This window comes from Chinchilla lanigera, unplaced genomic scaffold (assembly GCF_000276665.1).
Source record: "Chinchilla lanigera isolate Chin_1 unplaced genomic scaffold, ChiLan1.0 scaffold00025, whole genome shotgun sequence".
NCBI lineage: Eukaryota > Metazoa > Chordata > Mammalia > Rodentia > Chinchillidae > Chinchilla > Chinchilla lanigera.
In genome coordinates this window covers 25,162,606-25,189,472 of record NW_004955426.1, presented here as the reverse complement: position 1 = coordinate 25,189,472, position 26,867 = coordinate 25,162,606, and the positions used below count along the sequence as shown (strand labels likewise).

Below are 26,867 nucleotides of genomic sequence, written 5' to 3'. Positions count from 1 at the left end.
GCCTCAGCAGTCACCATGTTTTTGAGCGCACTTCACAAAGACACTCACATGAAGACACTGCTTCAGAAAGTGGCAGGCGCTTGTAGGGGATATAGCTCAGCAGCACAAGCACCTGCCTGGCAAGAACAAGGTCCTGGGTTCAATTCTCAGGATGAAAAAGAAAGAAAAGAAAGTGGCAGGAGCAAGGGGAAGGGAAAGAAAGTAAAATGAGTTAAGATGGGACATGCATATGCACTAACAGCCCGGGACATACTCACTATGCATCACAAACGTGTACTTATAAAAGAAAAAAAGAACAAGGGGATAAGTGTGTTTGAAATGAGGGGAGTATTTTCAGGGGGATTCATGTCAATGTGTCTTGATTTTATTTAAATATTCACTATATTTTGACACACCTTGAATTGCTCCTTGACTAGTTACTTTTAATTATTTTTCTTATAAACATAATAATTTCAATAGGAACATTGTTTTCACTGAGCCTCATGATACACACCACTGCCTCTGCATGTTCAACAGAAACACAACAGCCAGACCAGTCTGGGCCTGTTAATAGATAGACAGTAATTCAATTCAAGGAACCAGAGACCATTTCTGCCTTCATAGCCGGATAGTTAAGTGTGTGATGCTATATACCTACAAAATTTCTACTGATATTTGGGGGAGATTAATGCATAGGTCAATGTAATTTCAGTGAAATTCAACAAATTTATATGGAGGAAATTAAACAAACAGCACTTGAATTTAGAGTTTGCTTGCTGAGCCTGTGAAAAACAAATCACCTGAAAAGCTCTCCACAGCCCCCTTCTGCTGGACACTTTTGTGTAGATTCACACAATCGGTTTTCTTTTCTTTTTTTTGGTACCTGGAATCGAACTCAGGAGGTCACGCTTGCCAGGCAGATGCTGTGCCACTGAGCTATATCCCTGGCCCCACATAACGGTTTTTCAAAAGCATGTCCAGCACAAGATTGGCCCTCATATTGGCCATAAACAACAACTGACTGCCTACAAGTCTACGTACCAAACAGGTAATGTCTTTTGGCGCCATTGTCTCCACTTTTCTTTTTCTGAGTAGTAAAATCTGAGAACAGTTAATGCAATTTGAGAAACAATGTCTGTAAAACAATGTGCTGCATGATCATTGAACCTGGATTAGTATTTATGAGACAGCTCCTAGCTACACATTTACCTTCAGGTTTGTGTGGGAAAAAATTTTTTTTCAGTGAATCTTTGAAGAAATAGCTTGAAAAAATGAAGTTTAACTGGGTAGACACATAAGCAAGTAGATTACAATACAGAATGTATAACAGCAAAATCAAGAACTGAGCCGCTCCAAGGCTTGGAGGGAAGAATCAGCTTTGTTTACACCTCGGACGACCCGGATTGTTCCTGAAGTCAGGCCCAAAGGCTCAGGGAGGGAGGTTTTCAATGGGGTAGCAAAGCGTAAGTTCAAAGGCACTCGTCACTGAGGATTGGTTCTTACAATGCACATCATAGTAACCAGCGTTTCTGGGAAACAGAAGTAACAGGAGCTAATAACAGGAATGGAAGTAAACTGGAGGTTACTGGGCAACAGTAACTATCGAAAACTTAAGTATACTGGCTGGGTGGCCATTTTCTGCTATAAATGAATTACTGTCTTGGCCAAAGCTGTATACCAAGGGCTAATTTTAAAAGGTGAAATGAATTTTGTAGGAGGGAAGTTAAGGATACTAGGAATGGAAGTTAAGATGAAGTGGAGGTGGGAAAACCTTAAGAAAAGTAGTGGTAATGGACTTGAGCTGCACCTTAGGCCTTCTTAAACCTACACAAGAAAAAATAACCGAGAGAAAAATACACTAATGTGACCACCACGTTTACAAAACCAAACTTAAGTAGTCCAAATGTGAAGCTACAATTCACAATGGACTTTTACCATCCAGTCAAGAACACTGACCTCTGAAGGGGAAAAATCTGTGAAAAACCCTCCTCTGGAGGAATTAGGGAAGTTGAGGAAACCATCAAGTGAAATGAAAAAATTGCAACTAGTTTGCTGTACTATTCATTTAATTCTCATTCTATACAAAGGCATTTATCTAATGTTTAAACAAAAATAAAGATCTACAAAATCCTTTTCCTCTTTACTGGCAGTCAAAGGTGCATCTTTCAGGACTTTCTGTATTCACCTTTCCCCATCAATAAAAACAAACCAAATCTCATTTCTGAAAGATCAACATGGAGTAGGTATACAAAACAATCTTTAATTTACTCAGCCATCGTAAATCAGGTTAGAAATAGGGATTCCTTGGGACAAGTAGTAGCAACACTGCATTTGAACTCTTAGTCCATTGGTATCCGCTGCATCCTAGCCCTGACTTCCTTCACTGAGTCCAAGCAGAGGACACACGAGTGAGGAGTGAAACCCAGTAAATATTCAGGATACATTTCCCGTTTCTGTTTTAAACTGATAAAGACGAGTCTCAAATGTGATTTATCAATACGTTCTTTGCTGAGGCCCCAAAGCACAGATGGTGGTGTTTCCGTAGGGAATGTTTTCCTTGCCATATTACCAGAATGTCCCTCCAGCTTCCCACTCTCGACAGGCTCATTATCACCTGTCAGATTCTGATTGCTCGGCCCTTTTTCATTCTCACCTATCTTTTTCCAGGTAAAATTTTTTTGTTATAAGCCAGGAACATATCCATTGCATGATGACCTTCACTCAAAGAAAAAAAATTACTTGCCTGAAAAATGCCCTCTTTCTGTCTATCTCTATTTTAGAGTCCTTTCTCATTTACAAATTATAAAAATATTTTATGGACTTGGCATTTCTTTAACTTTTGTTTCATTATTCATGTACTTTTTTCCCTGTAACCAGGGTTGTCATCTATATTTGCTAAGAAATAAATGCTTCATTGTGTAACTTGTTTTAAAAATACCATACACGTAGGAACTAAGTAAAAACCTGATGAAAATGACAATGCTTCAAATTATTTCTCATAATATGGTTTTGTTATTTTAGCAATTTAAAATTATATATATATAATATATAATATATAACATGTATATAATATATATCCCAAACTAAACATTTTAAAGCAGTTCAACCATTCAAATGATTGGAAACTTTAAAACAAATATTGTATTTCTAAAAATTTATCCTGAAAAAATTATGAGAGAAAAAGGACAGCTATCTATGTACAAAAAAGGTCAATAAAACTCTATTTATAATAAAAAATGGAAGCAACCTATATATGAAACAATAGGAAAGTGAATAACTTAGATATATTCATATAATAGATCATAAGAAAAATGTAAGTTCATTCTAATAGCATAGTATTAGGTTGAAATATTATAATAAAAAGCTACAATTAAATAGTTCTTTTTTAAAATTAGCAGCAGAAAGAAAAACAAGCTGGGGCTGGGGATTTAGCTCAGCGGCAAATGCGCCTGCCTGGCAAGTGCAAGGTCGTGAGTTTGGTTCCCGGTACCGGAGAAAAACCAAAAAACAAAAAACAAGCTGAGAGAATAAACACTCAAATGCTGACATGTTTGTTTCTTTCAATAGAAGTAAGAGTGCTGTTTTCTTTTTTTTATTTTTGAAACAGGGTCTCACTATATAGTTCAGGCTAACCTTGAACTCACTATGTAGCCCAGGCTGATTGAAAACTCATGGCAGTCCTCCTGCTCAGCCTCACAAGCGCTGGGATTACAGGAATGTGCCACTCTATCCAGGTTTGAATGCTGTTTTCTTTCTTTACATTTTGTTTTTTTAGTGAACCTTTAATAAAGGGAAAACATATATTTTTATAATTATAATAACCTGGTCAAGTCTAATATTTCATTTGTATTATTCAAATACTGTATTATTGCATTTATTATTAAACTTTAAAACACTGTAAAATGATTTTTTATGGCTGTTCATTATTTGAGAAAACTAAAGCAGTCATTCGGTTGTTTGCTAGTGTCAGTTTGAAATGAGAAGACTGAAACCACTGAATAAACATAGATTTTGAATTTCTCCTAATTTTATTTCAAGACGTTCCTACTTATCTAGTAGCTAGTAAGTAACCTTTAACTTTCAACCCATGTACATTTCCAGTCACGGGCAAGCTTTAGGAAAGTCCTCAAGCACAATGAATGTAGAAATTACTACAATATTAAGTATTAAATAAACCAAACTTCTCTTCCTTCAGATCTCTAAAATAACTTCCAAATACCATTAACACTGATTAATGAATATTCTAAAGCTAATACCATTTTATCCAGACCTACGAGAGCCTCAGTGCCACCACTGCCTTCTGTCCAGGGCCGTAGGAATCCCACTGGCAGTTAACTGGAGAGGAAGCATTGTCTCAGGGTCAAAGTGGCCACTGTGAGGCAGGTAAAGAGACGAGCACATAAAGAACACACAGAAATGATCAAAAATAGTCCAAATTTTTTCAAAATTATTTTCCTAAGAGATGCTGAAAGTTTCCTAAGATATATTAAAGCATAGGAAAAGGAGCTCATTTATTAAAGATTAACATTGATTAAACATCTATTATATACGTGGTACTATTGAAAAACACGGAAATAATAAAAGAGGTATATCATGGACCACGGATAGAAAGAAGGGCAGAGATGTGGATTTACAAGTAACTAATCAAAATACAATATGTTTAATTTAATAAATTCCATAACAGAGATGTTACAACTGAAGGTGCTGTAGAAATACAGATAAAAGAATGTTCAGAGAGTTGGAGAGACAGGCGAGGACACACAGGAGAAAAGTTTTATGCCTTTGAAGGGACTATGAATGATGAGTTGAGGAGTTATCCAAAAAGTTAACTGAGAGACAAGAAACTGTAAATTACCCTGTGAAAATGGATCAAAGATCTAAATGTTAATAGAAATACTTAGCTGGTGGAAGAGAAAATAGGTAAAACACTTGAAGACATAGGCATAGGCAAAGACTTTCTGAACAGAACCCTAATGGCAAAAGAAATAATACTGGGAATAAACAAATGGGATAATACCAAATTTAAAAAGCTTCTAAACATCAAAGGAAGCAACCAAAAGAATAAAGAAACACCTACAGAATGTGGGAAAAAATTGCCTGCTAGGCCTCAGACAGAGACTAACATATAGAAAATGTAAAGAATTCAAAATAATTAGACCTCCCCAAATTAAAAGACCTAATGAAAAGTGGACAACTGCCAGGGATGTGGCTCACTGGCAGAGTGCCTGCCTTGCAAGCGCAAGGCCCTGAGTCTGATTCCCTGTACCCCAAAAAAAGTAGGCAACTGAAATGAATAGACGCTTCTCAGAAAAAGTATAAATACCAATAAATACATCAAAAAGTGTTCAATATCACTGGCCACTAGAAAAATGCAAATTAAAATGAAACTAAGATTCTATCTTACTTCAGAAAGAACGGCCATCAAAAAAAAAAAAAAAAAGAAAGAAAGAACGACCATCATCAGGAAATCAAATAATAACAAATGCTGATCAGGGGGACTGGGGATTTAGCTCAGCGGCACAGCACCTGCCTGGCAAGCACGAGGTGGTGAGTTCCATTCCCGGTACCAGAAAAAAACCAAAACCAAATAAATAAATAAATAAATAAATAAATAAATAAATAAATAACCAAATGCTGATCAGACTGCAGTGGGAGAAAGGAACCCTTCTACATTGACGGTGCAAATGTAAACTTGTAAACGACTATGGAAATCAGTATGAAAATTCCTTAAATGCCTAAAAATAGAAATTCCATTTGACACAATTCTTCCCATTCAAGGTATCTTCCCAAAAGAGTTAATGACATTAGAGTACAGAGATACATGCAAACCCGTGTCGACAGCAGTACAATTCATAATAGCTGAATCTTGAAAGCAGTCTATATGTCCAGCAACAGAGGAATGAATAACAAAATTGTAGTATATACAGTGGAGTCCTACTCTGTCATAAAGAAAAATAAATTTGACTCAAATGTAGAAAAATGGATGCCATAATGTTAAATAGAACAAATCAGCCATGCAGGTTTAAGTGTCACATGATTTCTCTGATATGAGGAATCCAAAATATAAATAAAAAATAAAAGAAAGGATAATAGAAAGTAGGGAGATAGTTTTTTTAATGAAAAGGAGATCAAGAGATGCAGGGAGGAAAATAAAATGAAAGCCAAAAAAAAAGATGACCCTGTGAGGTATAGGAAACTCAAAAATTAGCAAAGGTTAAGCAGACAGTAATTTCTATTTAAATGTTCCCCGTGTTCACTTAGGTTATTTGTCAAGCACACACCAAGCAGGGCAATGCGAGCTTAAGCAATTCTACTGAAAGTACTTGTGGAACTGGAGCGCTGGTGCTTGTTTTGATTACCACCTGTGGAGGAGAGTACCTGGCCTACCCCTAAGAGACTGAGAAGGACCTGCCAAAACAGAAAAACCAGGATTCCCAATTTCTCGATTCTTAGCACATCTTGTAGGTGAGAGACATCTTGAGCCAAAGTGATTATTAAAAAAGTGTATCATAAGAGAGTAAGATTACCTTGAATGAAATAAAGCCCATTCTTCAGTGTATACAGCTCAGGGCCTTTTATGGAACCAGTCTTGAGTATCTTGATCCTTAAACAATCTGAACTTATTGTTGTTTACTTTGTGTCCCAGGGACAGTTAGAGGCCCTCCCCCAACACATAGGCTTCCAAAGGAAAGCTTGCTTAGCCTTCTCTTCTCCATGTACAATGTCACCCAGTTCAGGACCTCAGGATCTGAATAACCTAGGAAACCCTCAGTGCCATCCCACACCTCTTTGTAACCCAGGTCTTGAAACATATTCTGATAGTTCCATCAAGTGATCTGACCTGCTCCCATCAATCTGACAGTGAAAGCAAAACAAGGTCATGAGTAAATGGTTCTCACTTTTTTCCAGGTCTCAAGAGTCGATTAATCTATTTTCTTAAAATGCTCTCAACCTGATTGTCCCTCAGACAAAGGGCTTCTATATAGAACATATAAAGAATTTAAAAATATCAGCCTCTCCAAATTCAAAGACCCAATCCAAAAATGGGCAGCAGAGATGAATACACACTTCTCAGACAAGAAGATACAAATGGCTGAGGACCATACAGGGGCTGAGGACGATGGGGTGGGGAGCAGGGTTGATGGGGAAACAATGGTCAGAGGATAAAATTTCAGTTGGACAGGAAGAATAAGTTTAAAGAATAGACATAGTGACTGTATTATGTAATAATGTTTTGCATTCTTGAAAATTGCTGAGAGTATATTTTAAGCGTTCTCATCACAAATGTAAGTATGTGAGGTAATACATATGTTAATTAGACCAGTTGAGCCTTTGTAGAATGTTTTGTATTGTAAAATACGATGTACATAAGTATACACAATTTTACTTTTAATTTAAAAAATAAAATGTAAGGTAAAAAAATGTACATAATTCTGTGGACACTGTCTCCTGCTGTTGTTCATTTGTGTAGACAACCAGGGACTGAGCAGTGCATAGGCAAATCGAATACACTTCACCAATTTAAATGGCCTCAAGCATTTCCTTAGGGTGTCATCATTTTTTGGTCCCTGACTCTGCTCCCTCTCTTCTAATTTCAACCAGCAAGTGAACACCCAGGTGGGAGAGAAAGCCCGGAAGACGCAGCAGGGATGATGGCTGAAGAGTTAAATGGGAAAGGAACTCTGGGACTATGTAATCAAAAGTGCAGGTGCAAGCTGTAGGCAGAGGGCGGGGTCTCTCATTCCTCAGTACTGTGGGTGGTTCCCTCAGTGCTTACAACATCTCTGACCCCTTTTATAATCATCTTTCTGTGATAGCACAAGCCTAAATATTGAGGATCTGAGAAGTTACAAAAATATATGCAAAGTGTGATTCTATTTCATTTAACCTTGTATGTCTCTATTTATTTTCTTGAGTAACCACTTTGAAGATATCAATATGTAATACAAAAACCATTGTTAATTTCCTACCACTTTGTCTATAACTCTGTATTGCTTGTATTGTTCTCATGCTATTTTGTAAATGGATGTCTATTTGTTAATATGTTTCCTTGTTTTATTTTTAAAATAAATAAAAAAAGAAAATTCAAACACATTAAAAAACAAATCTAGAAAGAAATATAACAAAGGATAATAGTTTATTTCTGGTTGTGAAATTATAGGTAGTTTCCATTATCTCATTTTTATTTATATCTACTTGACTTTTACTGACAATTGAAGGTGAGGATGCATAATTAAAATCTTTACTGGTAACTCTAAGAATATCACACTCATTCAATTTACAACTTAGTTTAAAAGGCCTTAAAATCATCCTATTCCACATTTCAAGAGGCCAGTGTTCTTTTGTCCTCTACCTGAATTTCCAAGCATCTTTTCTCTCATTATGTCTATGGAGTTTCTTCACAACATTTTTTCCCAGACTTTTGCCCTAGCCTTCCTACATCAACCAACTTCTAATTAGGCATCTTGGCTGGGTGTGGTGACACGCCTGTAATCCCAGCATTCAGGAGGCTGAGGCAGGAGGATCATTTGGAGTTCAAGACCAGCCTGGACAACAAAGTGAGCTCAAGGCCAGCCTGACTGCATAATGAGACCCTGTCTCAAAAAGACCAAGATAACAATAATCATAATCATAATCATAATCATTAGGCATCTTTCTTTTAGTTATAAAATCCTACTTGTCTACTTCTGGATTTTATACTTCCAATAAATCTTTCAGTCTATAATCCAGGAACTGTGGACAACAGAGAAAGAGTAAACAATGATGAAGGAAGCTATGAATAAATTTTGCCTTTTCAACAAATGTGAAGCATATCATTTTTAAGATTTTTTAAATAAGGAATGGATAAAAAATTGTAGTACTTTTATACAATGGAATATTACTCAGCTATAAAGAGAGATAAACTCGAGGCTTTTACAGGTAAATGGTCTCAACTAAAGACCATAGTCATAAATTAAATAAACCAGACCTCCACGTGTAAGCAGTGTATTGTCTCACTAGTGTAAGAACCTGAAAGAGTGAATAAAAATTAGGAGGTATGACAGATTTGTGAAATGAAAGGAAAATACTCAAAGTAAAGAACAACTGGGATGAGGGAAAAGAAAGAAAGATGGGGAAATTATGTATGTATGTGTATACAGGATAGCTAACATAGTTGTACTACTGACTTCTATCGCTTTACTGAAAGGAACAGTTAATGATTACTTCTTTGATCAATCTTGCATGTCTCTATTTGTTTTCCTGAGAAACCACTTTGAGATATCAATATATAATACAACAACCATTGTTAATTTCCTACCACTTTGTCTGTAATTTAGTACTGCTTGTATTGTTCTTATGCTATTTTGCAAATGGATGTCTGTTTCTTAATGTTTTCCTTGTTTTATTTTTAAAATAAATTTTTAAAAAGAAAAAAAGATTTTTTTAAAAAATTACAGCCTATATAAGTTTTCTTTCTCAACTATGGACCTTTCTTCTGTGTTATGGCAACTCTTTGTTTCTCTCTCTGAGAGAGCATGTCACATAGCTTTATTCATTACCCTTAGGCATTAACAAATAGTCACAGCTTCAGAAAATAAAACTTGTAGAAAATCTAATATTCAAACTTCAGTGTATCATTAATTTTAATTTTCTCCCCTACTTCCCGTTGCTGAGTGCTTCTAATAGGAAAGGTGTGGGGTCCACTTCAAAAGCCTCCACCTTTCTCTTTCACCCAAGTGGTTCAAGTTGCCTGTCTTCTTCAAAGTCACAACAGCAGTACGGAGAGCAATAAGAGTCAGAAAGGATCTTGCTTGATTGACACCATAGGATTCTGGTGATGGTAAGTCAGAGTGTAGGTATTTGAATGCTGGTTCTTCCTCTCTCATTGTGTTTTGTTGCTGCTTGGTGGTCTCCCTACTGGCCAGCTGATAAGCACTCTGACCTAGCACAAATGATTCATTGCTTGACCTTCATCACTTTCCACCTCCTAGGAGTCCTTTCTGTGTTGACGCCCTGTGTTAGGGTTGCTTCATCCTGTGTATGGTCAGTCTCTCAGGCAGACTTCTTGACTGTCACAACTAGGCTCTGTGTGTGTCTGTCTGTCTCTCTGTCTGTCTGTGTATGTTACTGAATATTGAACCAAGGGCCTTTATATCTCCAGTTCTGTTTTATTTTTTATTTTGATTTCAGGTCTTGCTAAATTGTCTAACTACCTCCCTTTAAGGTCCACCCCTAGTCCATGGGCCACCTGCACATATCCTTGCCTGCCAGACGTTGAATGTTCAGGCTGTATTGAGAGCTGCTGAGCTGATCTTCTTTGCCAAAGGCAGACCTATGCCTTCAGTTTTTCCTCAAATGAACATCAAGTATCATTCTCTTTTTTCTTCATACTTCAAGGAACAAGAGCTTGCATATTGTTGAATTTGGGGATGTCAGGAGAGTCACCAGACAGACTTAAGCTTACTCTTTTTACAATATTGCATAGAAGGTCCAACATCTCACTTTAAAATCTGTGAATTTTGACTCCTATTCAATATAGTTTTGGAAATATTAGCTAGAGCAATCAGACAAGAGAGAGAAATAGGAGGAATAAGGATAGGAAAGGAAGAAGTAAAATTAACACTATTTGCAGATGCCATGATATGCTACATAGAAGACCCCAAAAACTCCACCAGAAAGCTTATGGATTTAACAACCAAATTAGTACCTTAGCTGGATACAAAGTTAACACCCCAAAATCAATAGCATTCCTATACACAAGCAACAGACTGAGAGAGAAATTAGGGAAAGCACACCTTTCATGATAGCATCTAAAAAGATGAAATACTTGGGAATCAATTTAACAAAAAAAGATCTATATAGTGAAAATTATAGTACTCTGAGAAAAAAGGATATCAGAAAATGGAAAGATATTCCTTACTCATGAATAGGAAGAATCAACATTGTGAAAATGCCTATACTCCTAAAATTTTTGTACAGATTCCATGCAATCCCAATTAAAATACCATTAGTATACCACACAGATCTAAAGAAAACACTCCCAAAGTTCATCTGGAATGAGAAGAGGCCTAGAATAGCAAAAGCAATCCTGGGAAACAAAGGAAAGGCAGGAGGCATCACAATTCCCGACTTGAAATTATATTACAAAGTTACTGTGATAAAATCATCATGAAAAAAATTAAAAAAAAAAATCAGCATGGTACTGGCACAAAAACAGACCTGAAGATCAATGGAATAGATTAGAAGATACAGACACAACTACAAACACACTCAGTCATTTTATCTTTGACAAAGGGGCCAAACATGTTCAATGGAAGAAAGATAGCCTCTTTAATAAATGTTGCTGGAAAAACTGGCTTTCCACATGCTGAAGACTAAAACAGAACCCATGTCTTTCATGATGCACTAAATTAAAGTCAAAATGGATCAAAGATTTAAACATTAAAACAGAAACACTAAATTTATTAGGAAAGAAGGTAGGTAAAAATCTTGACACTGGGGTAGGCAGAGAGTTCATGAACAAAAACCATGCTGTACAGAAAATACTTCACAGAATCAACAACTGGGATCACATCTATTGAAAAGTTTTTGTACACCTAAGAAATCACAAACAGAGTAAAAAGAAAACCCATGAATTGGGAAAAAAATTTAGCCAATTGCCCCTCAGACAAAGGACCTCTATCTAAGACATATAAAGAATTAAAAAAAATCAGGCTTCCTAATTTCAAAGACCCAATCCAAAAATGGGCATCTGAGATGAATATACATTTCTCAACTGAAGAAATATAATGGCAAATAAATACATGAAAAACTGTTCAACATCATTAGTCATTCAAGAAATGCAAATTAAAACAACACCGAGATTCCATCTCACCCCAGAAAGAATGGCTGTCATCAAGACATCAACCAATAACAAATGCTGGAGAGGCTGTGGGGAGAAAGGAACCCTACTCCACTGCTGGTGAGAGTGTAGATAGGTGAAACCACTGTGGAAATCAGTTTGGAGATTCCTCACAAAACTCGGATTGGAAGCCCCATTTAACCCAGCTATCCCCCTTCTGGGTATTTTCCCAGAAGAATTAAAAATATCATACCACAGCTATACATGTGCACCCATGTTTATAGCAGCACAATTTGTTATAGCTAAATCTTGGAAACAACCCAAATGCCCATCCACTGAGGAATGGATAAAAAAGATGTGGTAGTTTTATACAATGGAGTATTACTCAGCTATTTAAAAAGAGAAAGTTGAGGCTTTTTAGGTAAATGGATGTAACTAGAGACCATACTCATAAGTGAAGTAAATGGGATCCACATGTGTAAACATCACATTGTCTCCTTGGTATAAGAACCTGAAAGAATAAGTAAAACTCAAAATGTACAACAGATGATAGGAAAGGGAAAGAAACTGCTCAAAGGAAGGAATGACTGTGATGAGGGAAAAAAGAAAGAAGGAAGGCAAAATATAAATATATGTATGAATAGCTGTGATAACTGTATTGCTGATGTCTGATGGTATATTGAAAGGAACAGTTAATGCTTACAATTTTTTATGTTCTGATCAATTTTGCATGCTTACATCTGGTAATCTGAGCAACTGATTCGAAGGTAACAATATGCAATGGAATTACCATGGTGAATCTTGTCTAGTGAAACTCTGTAGTATCTCTGATGTTTTATCTAATAATTATTTTCTTATTCTCTTCACTGGTTTTAACACTCTTCCATTCTTACATCTGGTAATCTGAGCAACATAGTTGAGGACAGAGAAATGTAATACAACCACCACTGTTAATTCATACTATTTTGTCTTGAAATCCTGTATCACTTTAAATGTTCTTGCTTTGGTTTGTTTATGTTTGTGATACTGGTATGCTGCTATTGTTCTTTTTGTTTTGTTTTGTTTGTCTCTCATTTACTACTCTCTTTAAAATATTTTTTTAAAAATGTAAAAAAAATGAAAAAATAAAATCTGAGAGTTCTGAACATTGTTCTTGATTTTTGACTCAGCCAAAAAACATACATCATGAAAGACTCACATTTAACATCCTGATACATAGAGTGTTTTGTTTAGTTTGTTTGATTTTGTTTTTTGAGACAGGGTCTTTGGCTGTGAATCTACTATGTCACCCTGGCTGACCTCAAATGCATCATCTTCCTATGTCAGTCTCCCAGATGCTGGAATTACAAGTGTGCACCATCATGCCCAGCTTAATATATGGTTGTAAAAGAATTTCAGCCAAGTTTTAGGGAATAAACTTTTCACTATAAATATCTTTACCACCACCTGCCCCACAAATCTACCCCGTTTTTAGTCCATCGGGGTCAGCTTATTGCAAGGCCAGGTGTGTTCAGAGTGATACAAGCTGAGTCCACTAACAAAAACATATCAAAACTTTGTGGTTAAGTCCCTGAAATGGAAGCAGTTATTACTCCTCCCTTTCAGAAAGAATATCATGGCAAATAAGCAAGGGAGATAAAATAGTCACAAATGAATAAACAGCTACATGAATGACAGAGATAGATATGAATTGGCTCTATAATAGAATAAGCTTAGAATTAACTAGGTTGTAAGATAGGACAGTTTTGTTCTGTGTTAATGTAATTCAGCTAGAACTACAGCCTCATGATTGTCTTCTGTTCATTCTCATGCCTGGATGAGTTGTAGCTCTACCTGCTGCTTCTGATATGGTCCAACTGTAGCCCTCATCTAAGACATCACTGTTTTTTGTTTGTTTGTTTGTCTTTTTGAGACAGGGTCTCACTATGCAGTTCAGGCTACCCTTGAGCTCACTTTGTAGCCCAGACTGGCCTCAACTTCCCAACAGTCCTCCTGCCGCAGCCTCCCGAGTGCTGGGATTACAGGCATGCCCCACCACGCCTGGCCTACGACATGGCTATTTCTGAGCATGCCCTAGGTTCACAGACTCCAGACTGGGTTTACTTCTAGGGAAATACCATAAATGCCTGAACACAGGCATTAGCAAAAGAGCTCTCTTGGAGTTGCAGTCCTTCTGAAACATCTTAGACCTAAATTATCTCGTATAAAGGAGACATTGGGAGATCGAAAGGGGATTCCGAAATCATCCCTCTGAATTAATTTACATAGATGGAGGAGGAGGCAGAAGATTATTCTCCTTTAAAAGGCGAGGCATGGAAACCATTTCTGATTTCTAAAGAGTCAATAGATTTCCCAAATGTCCTTTCTTTGAAATACATCCTAAAAACACGGTCTTTCTAATTTACTTGAAAAATAAAAATATCTGCCTTCAAATATAGGTAGGATTTCAGCATGCAACTTGGAGTGAAACCATTGCTTTCTTTGTTGGTATTATATCAACCAATTAAAATACAAAAGCATACTTATTGTCACATTAAGATGCCCATAAAAAAATAATAAGGTGCCCATAAGTGAATGTGAAATACATTTTAATCACAAAACAATTGTTAAGATGCCCCCCATAAAATAAAGAACTTGATTGATAGTTAATAGAAATATTAGGAAGAAATAAGTGTTAGCTAGATGACTTTAGTGAGAGTATCACATTCTTTTTGAGCTAGCAAATAGTTCAAAATTTTAAATAGAAATACAAGGTAGAGCAATAGGGATTAAATTGTATCACAACTCTAACTTTGTAAGTCTACTTAGCAGTGTAGCATCCTAACATTTAAAAAATTAAATGTGTGATGTGTGCTTAATCTTTAGTTATTAATTCCATATAAGGCAAAAGTCATTCAAGACCTGCGTCTTATTCCTCCTCTTACCCCATTAGGGAGCGAGCTTGAACTCACACTGCAAAAGGAAAGCACGGTGATGGCGGACACACTCCAGCAGCTTCTGGGCTGCAAAATCCTTACTCCAATATTACAGTGCAACTGTTTTAAAGTCTAAATGAAAAATTTAAAATAATTAAAAATTTTACTTATTTTTGCATCCTAAATTTTAAGTCTATGACAGTGATTTCTGTCTTTAGTCTGTGTGTGTGTGTGTGTGTGTGTGTGTGTGTGTGTTGAGTGGGGACTGAACCCAGGGCCTTCACACTGAGCCCTATCCTCAGCCTCTTTTTCTTTTATTGTTTAAAGCAGGATCTTGCTAATTTGCTAAATTGCCCAAGCTGAACTCTAACTTGTGTTCCTCCTGTCTCAGCCTCTCAGAGCACAGGGACTACAGGAGTGCATCACCACACCCAGCTCTGTCTTTGGTCTTGTCTTTAACTGAACAGTAGTTTTTTTAAAAAATATTCGACCATTTTGCACTGATCCAACATATGCACTTGGTAAACATTTTCATTTCATCACTTGACCTTCACCACTGCCCATCTACTTGTATCTTCTACTCTCACAGTCCTCACCCTTTCATTCAGGATCTCAAATTCTAAATTTCCAAGTGTGCAAATTCACTTCCCTATAAAGCTCTTAGAAAAGTCCACCTAAGTCTCCCTGCATGTCTCCAAGTCAAAACAAACAAAGATACTGAAGAAAAACTTTTCCCTATGAAATTTTTATTTTGTTTTTCTTTGTTTGTTTGTTTGTTTTGGGGGGGGCGTTTTTTCCAGTACCGGGAATCGAACTCACGACCCTGTGCTTACCAGGCAGGCACTGTGTTGCTGAGCTAAACCCTCAGCTCCCCCCCTGTGAAATTTTTAGCTTTCTTATAAACACTTTTTAATTCACTATTCCTGGCCATCTGAATATATCCTTTAATTAAAAATAAGAAACATTACTTCACTTATCCAAATTATTACTACAAATAATTTTAATAATTTTAAAAAATAAGAAAACGAATTTATTTTGGCTGAGCTATTAAAATATATTTAAATAACAATTTTAAAGTTACTTCCAGGCCAGGAATATAGCTCAGGGGCACAAGCACCTGCCTAACAAATGCAAGGTCCTGAGTTCGATTCCTGTACCAAAAAAAAAAAGTTACTTCCAGATACTTCTCTCTATAGCTTCCCATTTCCTGCCTACTTGATTCCTTACAGTTAAGTATTACCTTCCTCTTGAGATAGCTTTATTTACAAAAAGAATGAGATTATCATTACCTTCATGCTTGGAAAAACATTCAGAGCAGAAGAAAGTGGGAAATTTTCCTCTGTAAGGGCCCAGTAAATTTTCAACAGCAGGAAGGGGCCAGCAAGCAGTCTCCCCCTCAGCCTCTCCCTCTGCTAGATTATCTTAGCACTCTTTTATAGAGCAAGTATTCTGAGACCTAGTTCCTACCCAACTAGATTCACTAGGGACACAAAGAGCTTCCCTCTGTACTTCATCTGTGCCTTGAAGCCAGATGCATCTTATCAATTACACAAAGTTTAGCTACAGCCAATTGGAGCTGTTTTGAAGATAAAGATATGTTTCTGAGAAATGCATCTGTAAATCAAGAAAGACAGCAAATGCTCTTAGTTCAATTTTTAAGAGATTTCTGACCAAAAGAGACCCTGTGTAGGGCAAACGATAAGCCTCCTTCCTGCTTCAATCAACTAAACTAAGCAGATGTTTTCAGTATTCTCTTGAAGAACATTACAGTCCAGACTTTGAGATTAAATCCTTTGTGGAGGAAAAGATCTTGTCTTGGTTCATTGCTATAACAAAATATCCGAGACTAGAGTTTTATTAAATAGAGGGTGTTTTCCATAAGGGTTCTAGAGGATAAGTCCAAGAACACCATGCCAGCATCTGCTCAACCTATGGTGAAGACCTCCTCACTGCGTCATTCCATGGCCCAGCACATCTCACGGAGATGCCTCCTTGAGTCTCTTTCCCTCAGTGTATAAAACCATTGATCACTGCTCCCCTGTCATGACCTCATCTAATGCTAACTACTTTCCAAAGGCCCCACCTCCAAATGCAATTAACACCTATGAGTATAGGTGTTAAGTTTCTAACACATGAAATTCTGGGGGCCACTTTCAAACCATAGGAGATTTAAGTGAAAACAGAACAATCTGGTATGGAATTTTTCCCAAAACAAAATATAGCCTCAGAAAGTGTAATATCTGTCCTTCCATGATTAACTTATGCAGAATAATCACAAAGACAGCATCATTTGCTGCAAACATATTTCAGAGAATCACTCATTTCCTCAAGAACTTCCCATAATCTTTTAACATTCAGATCTCCATGTTGGAAAGATCTTAGCAAGGTCATCATCCATTTGAAGGCCATCTTTTTCACAGATTTTATGAAAGGTTGCATTTTTTTGCAAGATTTCAGATTTATTACTGGAATTGACAACTTTATTTGTGTTGTTCAACTAAATATGCAAGTTGTTACAGTACTATGGGTAATGTACACTTAAGTGTTAATCAGGGAAGGAAATTTGAGCTGACAATAATTTTAAAGGTAAGCATTCCATTAGTGAATACTTTCCAGTGGTAGTGACTTTTTCTTTCTGTATCCAAAGCTCTTAGATAATAGGAATAAGTCCTCCATGCCCCTCTCAGTGTGGGTTTTCCAGAGACAAAGACGTATATTTTGTTCACATGCTTTGTAACATGTGTAGAGGAAATTTTGCCCTGACTCTTGAAATATTTTTCTATTCAACTACGAATTTCCAGTTGCTGTGGGTTCTTAAGTACTCGATGTGCAATTGTACACCAAGCATCACTTTTAGTTTGGGTTCCCCCAGTATATTCAGACGTTTTGTTTGTTTAGTTTTGTTTTGAGAGGTGATCCTGAAGGTGTTCTTTTGGCAGTGGAGACACAAGACTGGGAAGAAAAGTAATAAAGCAGGTTTCATAGAGCAAGAGATTGCAGTGCATTTGAGCTAAGTCCCGGGGAGGAACCCAGAGAGACATTACAGATTACGCCACAGAGTTAGTCTAATTAAGAGGTAAGGAAACTAGGCTATTTCTCCACCAATACTCTGTCAACTGCTGATGTTGGCCTCTTCACTGAGTCTGGTACTTTCAGGTTGCCCTGAAGACAGCTCACACACCTACAGTTAGAATTAAAAGATCCTAAGGTAGAGAGTGTCAAATATCTGCCATATATGCAGGTGTTTGCCTTTGTCCTCTAGGCCCAAGTGCTAAGGGGATATGGACATGACACTAACAGCACCTCCTACAGTATCTATTCATGTTACTAATCTGTTCCTGCTGAATTCAGTGAACATTACATGCAGCAAATACTAAGGTGTTTAATAGGCGATGAGTTTGGAGAAGTAGAACATTTAAGGCCTATCTCTCTTTACTTTCATCGCTGATATAAAGGACCATATTTGTATATTATCCTTAACCTAGAAGGTGATTCAAATGTATCTATGATAATTTAAAGCTTCAGATGTTCAGCTTTAATCTCTCAAAAGCTCTTCACTTCTAAGAGATTTACAAAATCTTTCCATAAACAACTAGCACATCTCCACCTCCATGTCTTTGCCCTCACCTGAGCATTTCTTCTGTCTGGAATTCTAACAAAAAAGCCCTAGAACAAGGGTTTCATGTACAGGCAGGGGCAAAAAAGTGGGAGGTTTGGCTGCTGGCGTAGCTGTGCGGACTTTAGTCGTAGTTTGGTGGGAACTCACCTACTGGAAGTTCTTAAAGAAAGAATCAAACTATGTATTAGGATGATTGAAACAGTGACAGTTTGCTGATGCAGGGAAGGAGTGAGGAGGGGAAGCAGAAGGCATGGCTTGGATTTAGTTCAGTAATCTAATCAGGACCTTGAAGAAGAGATAAACAAAAATACCAAGAGGATTCAAAAGGTTAGTGATTAAACATAGCTTCAAATCTGATTGACTAAGAGAATTAGAAGAATTTAAGAACACATTAAAAGAGGAGGGAAATAGAAAGTCAAAGGAAAAGAAACAGTTTTGGAGAGAGGACATGCTTACTTTGGCGAAGCACCCAGCATATAAGTGAAATGTAGCTCTTTGGAAAAGATATAAATTCCACTTGTCCAGAGGATATAGGTGGGAGCACAGGCAAGGGAGGGCACATAACTGAAATCATGGAAGCAGAGAAGTCTTCTAGAGACTGACTACAATGAAGCATAAAACCACAAGGAATGCCCCATTCAATGAACAGGAAGAAAATTCATTAAGGAGAGAGAGTGATTACAGAAGAAGAAAAACCGAATATACCAACAAGCCAATTCAAGAGAATTTCAGCTGGGGATATAGCTCAGTGGCCTGCCTGGCAAGCACAAGGTCCTGAGTTTGACTCCCAGTACAAAAAAAATCAAGAGTATTTCAAGGAAAGGCCAAAGAATGTAGGTGGAAAGGAATAAATATTGAAGGAAAAACATGCCACTGCAATTGTACCATTGTTGGTAAGTTTAGGGCACAGTTCTCTGGCTTGTTTTCCACAGAATTCTAGCACTGCAAGACATTTTGAGAAAAAATAAATTCATGTATAAATCAGCATAAGTGTATTAAATAGAGCAAGAGTTTTCAACTTTTAAACTACTTTCATTTGAGGCCTGACGATTCTTTGCTGCCTGAGAGTAGGGTCATCCCAGGCGATGGAGGATGTTCAGTAGCTTCCCTGGCCTTTCCTCACGATGCCAGTTTCACCTTCCCCATGTCAATCAAAAATCTCTCCAGATACTGTCAGCTGTCCCCCAAGGCAGCTCCTCAGTTGAAAACCACTCTTAGAAATTCTACCCTCAGCAAACAGCCAGCTTTAGGTTCACAATGTTCCATGTATTGTAAAGTGTTCTGAAAGTTCTGCTCCAAGTAATGTTTAAAAATTTTCAACCCAGAATTTCTCAGTGATCCCAGAATTCGTAGTTCTAATAAACCTGATAATGAGCATCCTTTGACAAATACGTCTGAGCCAATACAGAATCAGAAAAAGGGCAAGCAGATTTCTGCCAACCTGGAGAAGCATCGGTCAGGGCACAGCCCTCTCCTCACCTCCATGACCCACTTGCACTGCTTCCTTTGGGTGTGCCTCCAAAACGATGTAACATCCAAGCGGCCACTAGTGAAACTTTCAGGCCACTGCGATATCAGGATGTTGTTCTGGTCCACCCCGGAGAGATGTTTAAAGTCATATTAATGAGGCTATTTAATTTGCTAACTCTTCTGTTTTGTTTTGAGTTGTTCCAACACATTCAGCCAACTCCGGGGGCTTAAGAACAAACTCACTTGGGAGAGGTAAAGCTGTCTTTCTCTCCTGCATTGATTAAAAAGGTCAGAACTGAAGCTGCCAGGAACTGAAGCAAAGAAGCAACAGCATCCTCTAGTGGCAAGCTACTCCGGGCAGCATCGGCTCTAGAATTACACCACTTAGTGAAACACGACAAATCTTCTTAGACTCTCAGCCCTGTAATTTTAAGGTAGAAAGTACTCCAGGTGGGATCTTTTTCCCATTGAACTGTTATTATATGAAGTTTGAGGATGAAAAGTGGCTGCCAAGCAAAGCTTTATCTAAAGAAAGATTTCAGCAAAATGAGACTGTTAAATGCTTTATCATTACATCTAGAGATATTACCCATCTCTTCTGGGCATTAAACATTTAATGCTAGGCATTACTATTTGCATTAACTTAAGTGAGGTCATTAGATGAGAACTCCCTTTCAACATCCTGTTTTTCATTTTTAAAATATTATTTAAGGTTTAAATGCTTTAAGAAATAGGGAATTTATACTTCTCTTTGGAGAAATGTCATACTGTTTATAACACTAGATGAGCCTTTTTCCTGGTTGCCTGATAGCTGCAGATGGCAAAGATCAAATTACAGTCAGGAGGCAATAGACATGTCGTCATTATGGTTTTTAATAGTGGCAGGCCCTTGCTAAATTTAGAAGGCCCAGAGTTTTTGAGTTTCTAAACGTCATTTGAGATTTTTAGTTATCTGCACTGCACATTGTGGCAGTAGCCTGCAAGTCCAAGATACATTTCACTTGCTTTAAATTTGAATTGTCAAATAGCTCTCAGAAGGAAGATATAAAATGCAGAGTTCAATGGTTCTGTAACTTCACTATGTAAAGTCCTATAGCATATGGATGAAAACCAAAGGACAGGATCTTATTTGATTTATTCTTCACGCTTGTGGCGCCTAAGAAAAAAGTTTTGGTTTTTTTTTTTATACTACTAATCAACCATTCAATATCCCTAAAATGAAAATCAATCACTTTCAGAAAATATCAGGCTGTCCCATTATTTTAAGCTTTAAACTGTCTTTAAACAGATATGTTTCAATATCAGATTCATTACTGTATATTCCACAGGCCAAGAAAGAATTTAAAAAATGAGTGATAGAAAGAAGTGGAAAACTTAATTGTACAACCTTAAGTTTAGGGATTTTCCAAAAAGCAAAAAAAAAAAAAAGATATAAATTAGTATATCACAAGTACAGATATATGCTCTGAAGACACACTAGATTCAAATCTTAAATAACTTGCTTAGACTCTCTGACCCTCTAATTTCTCCATGAACAGTGGAAAAACATTAACTCATACAGTTCTAACATTAAGTGAGATAATGCAAGTAAAGCAATAATTATCATTCCTGGAATGTAGGCACATTAATTCAATGCATGTGAGCTAATAAGAAAAAGAATAGAAATAACCTAAATAGCTGCTGATAGTGGATTGTCTAAATTGTACACACATTAAATGGAAAATTACAGCCAGACATGTAACACACACCTATAATCCCAGCACTTGGAAGACTGGGGCAGAAGGATTGTTGCAAGTTCGAGATCAACCTGGGCTCAAGGCCAGCCTGAATTACCACATAGTGAGACCCTGTCTCAAAAAGACAAAAAAAAAGGGCGGGGGGAATTATGCAACTAAAAAACTAAAGAAGCTCTCAATGCAGATATGAAAGAACTAAAAGAATACCTTGCTGGAGCTGGGGATTTAGCTCAGCGGCACAGCGCCTACCTGGCAAGCGCGAGGTCGTGAGTTTGATTCCTGGTACCAGAAAAAAAGAAAAGAAAAGAAAAAGAATACCTTGCTAAGGAAGAAAAAGGAACATGTAGTACAGTGTGTTACTTTGGGATTAACAGAAGGAAGGAGAATAAATTAATAAAATATTCACTTATATTCATATGAAAGAATTCTGGAAAGATACATAAGAAACAAAAAAATTTTCTAACCAGGGATACATGTAGGAATGGAATAAGATGAAACAATGGAAATAGGATAGATGGAAAAAGACAAAGGACTAAGACTTTTTACTTTATACTATTTTATATTTTGAATACACTAATGAATGCATTACTTATCCAAAAATTTTTAATTCTTCAATTCTTTAATTTTATTGTGTTAGCTGTTATTACTTTGTTATTCATAGTACTATAGCATAAGCATTTTAATAGATTTTTGGCTGGGTGTGGTGGCGCACACCTGTAATCCCAGCATGCGGGAGGCTGAGGCAGGAGGATCACAGTGAGTTCGAGGCCAGCCTGGGCTACAAAGTGAGCTCAAGGCCAGCCTGACCTGCATAGCAAGACCCTGTCTCAAAAAAAGAAAGGACAAAAAAATAGATTTTTGTGCTCTGATCACTGACTTATTTGTTTATTTCTTCATTGTTTGTGTGAAGGCACTGCGATGCACTGTAAGGATGCACCTAGCACTAATAGAAACCAGAATCTTACTGAACTGAGTCCTGAGCATGAGGGCCAAGAGAGTGGCTTGGAAGGGAGACCTAATGATTCATGAATATGTACTTTAGTGCACTTCCAACACAGTTCCTTGACTTTTATTCTTAAGTTTCCAAACATGCACTCTTACACTGAGCATGGCCTAACGTCACTGGTCCTATGTTTTTAAATGTACATGAAGATTAAATAAATTACCTAGATTCATGAAGACAGCAACTTGATTCCTGTCTTACTCCTCCTTCCACTTCTGATGTGGGCTTATGTGGTATTTTTGTTTTTGTTTTGGGAGAAAATGTAGTTTTCCAGAAAGAACATCAGACAAGTTTTGTCTCAGATTTAGGATTTGTATTTGTATCTGCATTATCCTCTTAAGCATCAAGTATCTTATAATAAAAAATTATAAGAAAATCTTTATAACATTGTTGAGATTCAAAATATATGATGGTATGCATGTTAAAAATTCCTGAGCGTATAGAAGCACCACACCCATGAACAATACTTGAGTCTTTTAAAAATATGCATAAACAAATGTGAGACAAAAAAAAAAAAGATTAGGGGCAGTCTCTCTACATAATGCAGGCCGGCCTAGGACTTGTAAGGTAGCCTGAGCTGACATTGAACACCCAATCTTCCTGCTTCAGCTTCCCAAATTCTGGAATTACAACCACAGACAGCCAAAAAAAAATATTTTTAAATAGAACAATTTATCCAAAGATATTCCTTCAGAAATGTACAGTTAGACTGACAAACTCCCTGAGAAAAATCAAATCACATTGCAAATAGTACAAGAGTCCAGAAGGAATCAGTTTAATAATCATCAGTAATGAACAATGATTTTCACAAGTCTGGGAAGATAGTCTCTGTGTATCTGGGGCTAGTTTAAAGTTTATATCATCTAAAATGAGAATGTATCAGTTCATTAAAATATCAACAAAGATGAAGCAGGGAGATCAAGAGTTTAGGCCTGAACAATATAGTAAGACCTCATCTAAAAAAAACAAAAAACAAAACAGAAAAGCATCAAGATTTTTCTATTTAGATAGAAATTATATCCACTAACATTGTGAAAGTGATAGCATGGCTCACACTAATCAAAAGATCCAGTCGACATTTGCATATCTAAAACTTTGACTCAGCAAAAGATAAAACCAATTATGTTAATAAGTGTTTCTATTGTCAAAAATATCTTCCAAAACCTGTGGCCCCTGACAAGATGAAGAAAAGGGCACCTCATTTTCAAAAGTCAGGAAGAACTTACTGGAGAGTCAACAGAGGTTAGTGGCTTCCTTTTGTTTCATTATGTTTAAAATGAGGAAATACCAGAATGACAGTAGAATTTCAAAACTGTCCAAATACCGGAAGTAACGTCTATGCTTACAGGGCTCATTGAGTAACACACTTGCACTGCATAAAACAGATCTATGAAAATGGACATGATATTTTATATCAATCAAATATGTCTGGGGCTGGGGATTTAGCTCAGCGGCAAAGCGCCTGCCTTGCAAGCGCAAGGTCGTGAGTTCGGTTTCCGGTACCGGAGAAAAACCAAAAAAAAACAAAAAAAAAAAAAAAAAAAAAAAGTCTAAAACTGCCACTTCTCCCTCAACACAGAGCTATATTGAAACAGAGATAGGTAAAAATAGCAGTATTATCTGTTGATAAGTAAAAACATAGATACCACAGTATTACCTGTACATGATAATGTGGATGTGGCTATTTCGATATGTTGAAACATTTGAAGTATACATTCAACAGTAATTGGATTTAAATTTCCTCCTCAGTATTTCCTTAAAAAACAAACAAAATCCCTAAAAATACCTCTACTATGTGATCTAGCTTCCAACTGCTGGGTATGTATTCAAAGGAAATGAAATCCCCTGACTAAAGACATTCCTGCATACTCTGGTCTACTGTGGCACTCTTCACAAAAGCTAAGGTGTGGAAACAACATGATTACCCATAAACAGATGAATGGATAAAGAAAATGTGGTGTATGTATCCGCAATGGAGGATTACTAAGCCATACAGAAGAATAAAATACAGTCACTTGCATTATAACATATGGATGTGGAGAACATTATGTTAAGCGAAATAAGCCAGATACAGAATGACAAGCACCAACATTCTCTCTCATATATAGAAGCTAAAATAAATTAGCCTGAAGGTAGAATAGTGATTACTGGGGACTGGGCAGAGTGTCAGGGAGGAGGGGTGGGAAAGAACGAACTGGATCAGGTCTGTGCACACTATTTGCATGTGTGGAAAAATCACACTGAACCCTTCAGATGATTTATTTATTTAATAATTACTAATTAAGTAATAAATCACACTGATTTATTTATTTAACAAGCAAATATGTCCTCTATGTGACATTATGCTAATAACTGGCAAATGTCATACAGAAATGAGTGTGACGAGTCGTGGTTGAGGAACACACACTCGAATGGGATGTGTAAATATATAACTAAACAAGAGGAATTCAAGACGGTAAGCACCTCTGAATCATCTTCAAGGCCTCCTACACCCAGTCAATAAGTTCCACAGAATGTGCTTCTGCTTTGCATACCTTTTCATTCTGTCCAATCGCCAGGGTGCTAGCCAGGCCCTCCGCATCATTTACTACCTTATCTCCCATCTGGCATACTTTTTTCTCTGAGATATAATTCACATACTCTAAGACTCATTCTTTAAAAGTGCATATGTTGGATTGGGGGTATGCTCAGTGGTATAAGCACCTACCTGGCAAGCATGAGGTCCTGAGTTTTATTCCCAGTACCCAAAATAACATAAAATAAAAGTGTACATGTTTTTAAAATACTTACAAGGATATAAAGCCATCATCACCATAAAATTCAAGGATACACTCATTATGCTCAAAAGAAGCTCCATAATCATTAGCAGACATTTCTTGGCTCTCCTTCCTCTCCAGATTTTGCAACCCTTAAACTGATTTCCATCTCTATAAATCTGCCTGTCCTGCACAATTTGCTGAAATCATACAATATGTGGCCTTCTGAGTCTCATTTCTTTCACTTAGGATAATATTACAAAGTCCATCCATGTTTCAGTATATACAAACACTTCTATCCTTTTTGTGTCTAAATAATAGTCCATTGTATTTATGCACCACATTTTGTTTGACTGTTCACCACTTGATGGACATTGGGTTGTTTTCACTTTTTAGCTCTTATGAATAATGTTGCTATCAACATTCATTTACAAGTTTGTATGGGAACATATGTCTTCAATGCTTTGAGTGCACACTCATAACTAGAATTCTGGGTCATATGATAGCTTTTTGCATACCATTTTGAGGAGCTACCAAACAGCTTTCCAAAGAAGCTGCACTACTTTACATCCTCATCAACAATACTTAAGATTTCCAAAGGTCCCACTTGACCCAACTATTCCCCTGTTGGTATCTTTCCAGAAGAATTAAAAACATCATAGCACAGCAACATATGTGCACCCATGTTTATAGCAGCACAGTTTGTAATAGCTAAATCTTGGAAACAACCCAAATGCCCATGAAGCAAGGAATGGATAAAAAAGATGTAGTCTTTTTATATAACAGAGTACTACTCAGCCATAAAGAAGGATAAACTGGAGACTTTTATAGGTTAATGGATTCAACTCGAGACCCTTATAAGTGAAATAAATCAGACTCATTGAGTAAACATCATATCGTCTCCCTCGTGTGAAAAGTTGAAAGAGTAAGTAAGATCCAAAATATACAATAGACCTTGCAAAATGGGAAGAAACTTCAAGAGGAAAGAGAAACTGGGATGGGGGAATGGAAAAAAGAAGGAAGGGAAAAGCAAAAGAAAAATGTATATATATATATATATGTACACATGTACATACATATATATATGATGGTTAAGATAGTTATATTACTAATTTCTCTTAGTTTATTTAAAAAGGTTTGTGCTAATATTGTTTGGACAATTAAATGTCAATATCTTGGGAAAACTCTGAGTAACTAAGTTAAAGGTAGCAATACACAATGTATTAACCATTGTTACCTTCTTATTATCTTGTTTTGAAATTTTATTTTATTTTTTCTCTTTAAAATAAAAATAAGAATCCAATTTTAAATTTTATTACAAAGCTGCAGTGGTAAAACCAGCATAGTACTAGCACAAAAACAGAAATGTGGATTAATGGAACTAAATAGAGAAAGCAGAAACAGCCCCACATAATTACTGGATCTTTGACAAAGGGGGAAAAATATATACTTGGGGTATGACAGCCTCTTTAATACATGGTACTGGGAAAATTGGATATCCATATACAGGTTAAGTCTAGACCCATATATCTCATCGTGTACTAAACTAAAATCAAAATAGGTTAAAT

At 36.7% G+C, this 26,867-nt stretch overlaps 1 protein-coding gene across 1 annotated transcript in view; it reads right to left on the bottom strand.

Moving 5' to 3' along the window:
* Positions 1-16,010, bottom strand: part of C7 (complement component 7) — a 57,435-nt gene extending 41,425 nt beyond the window's left edge. The window contains 6 exon segments of the mRNA XM_013514936.1: positions 939-1,012; positions 4,254-4,291; positions 4,294-4,332; positions 6,765-6,834; positions 14,725-14,847; positions 16,005-16,010. Coding sequence (XP_013370390.1) covers positions 939-1,012; positions 4,254-4,291; positions 4,294-4,332; positions 6,765-6,834; positions 14,725-14,847; positions 16,005-16,010 — 350 coding nt within the window.
* Positions 16,011-26,867: the final 10,857 nt, after the last annotated feature.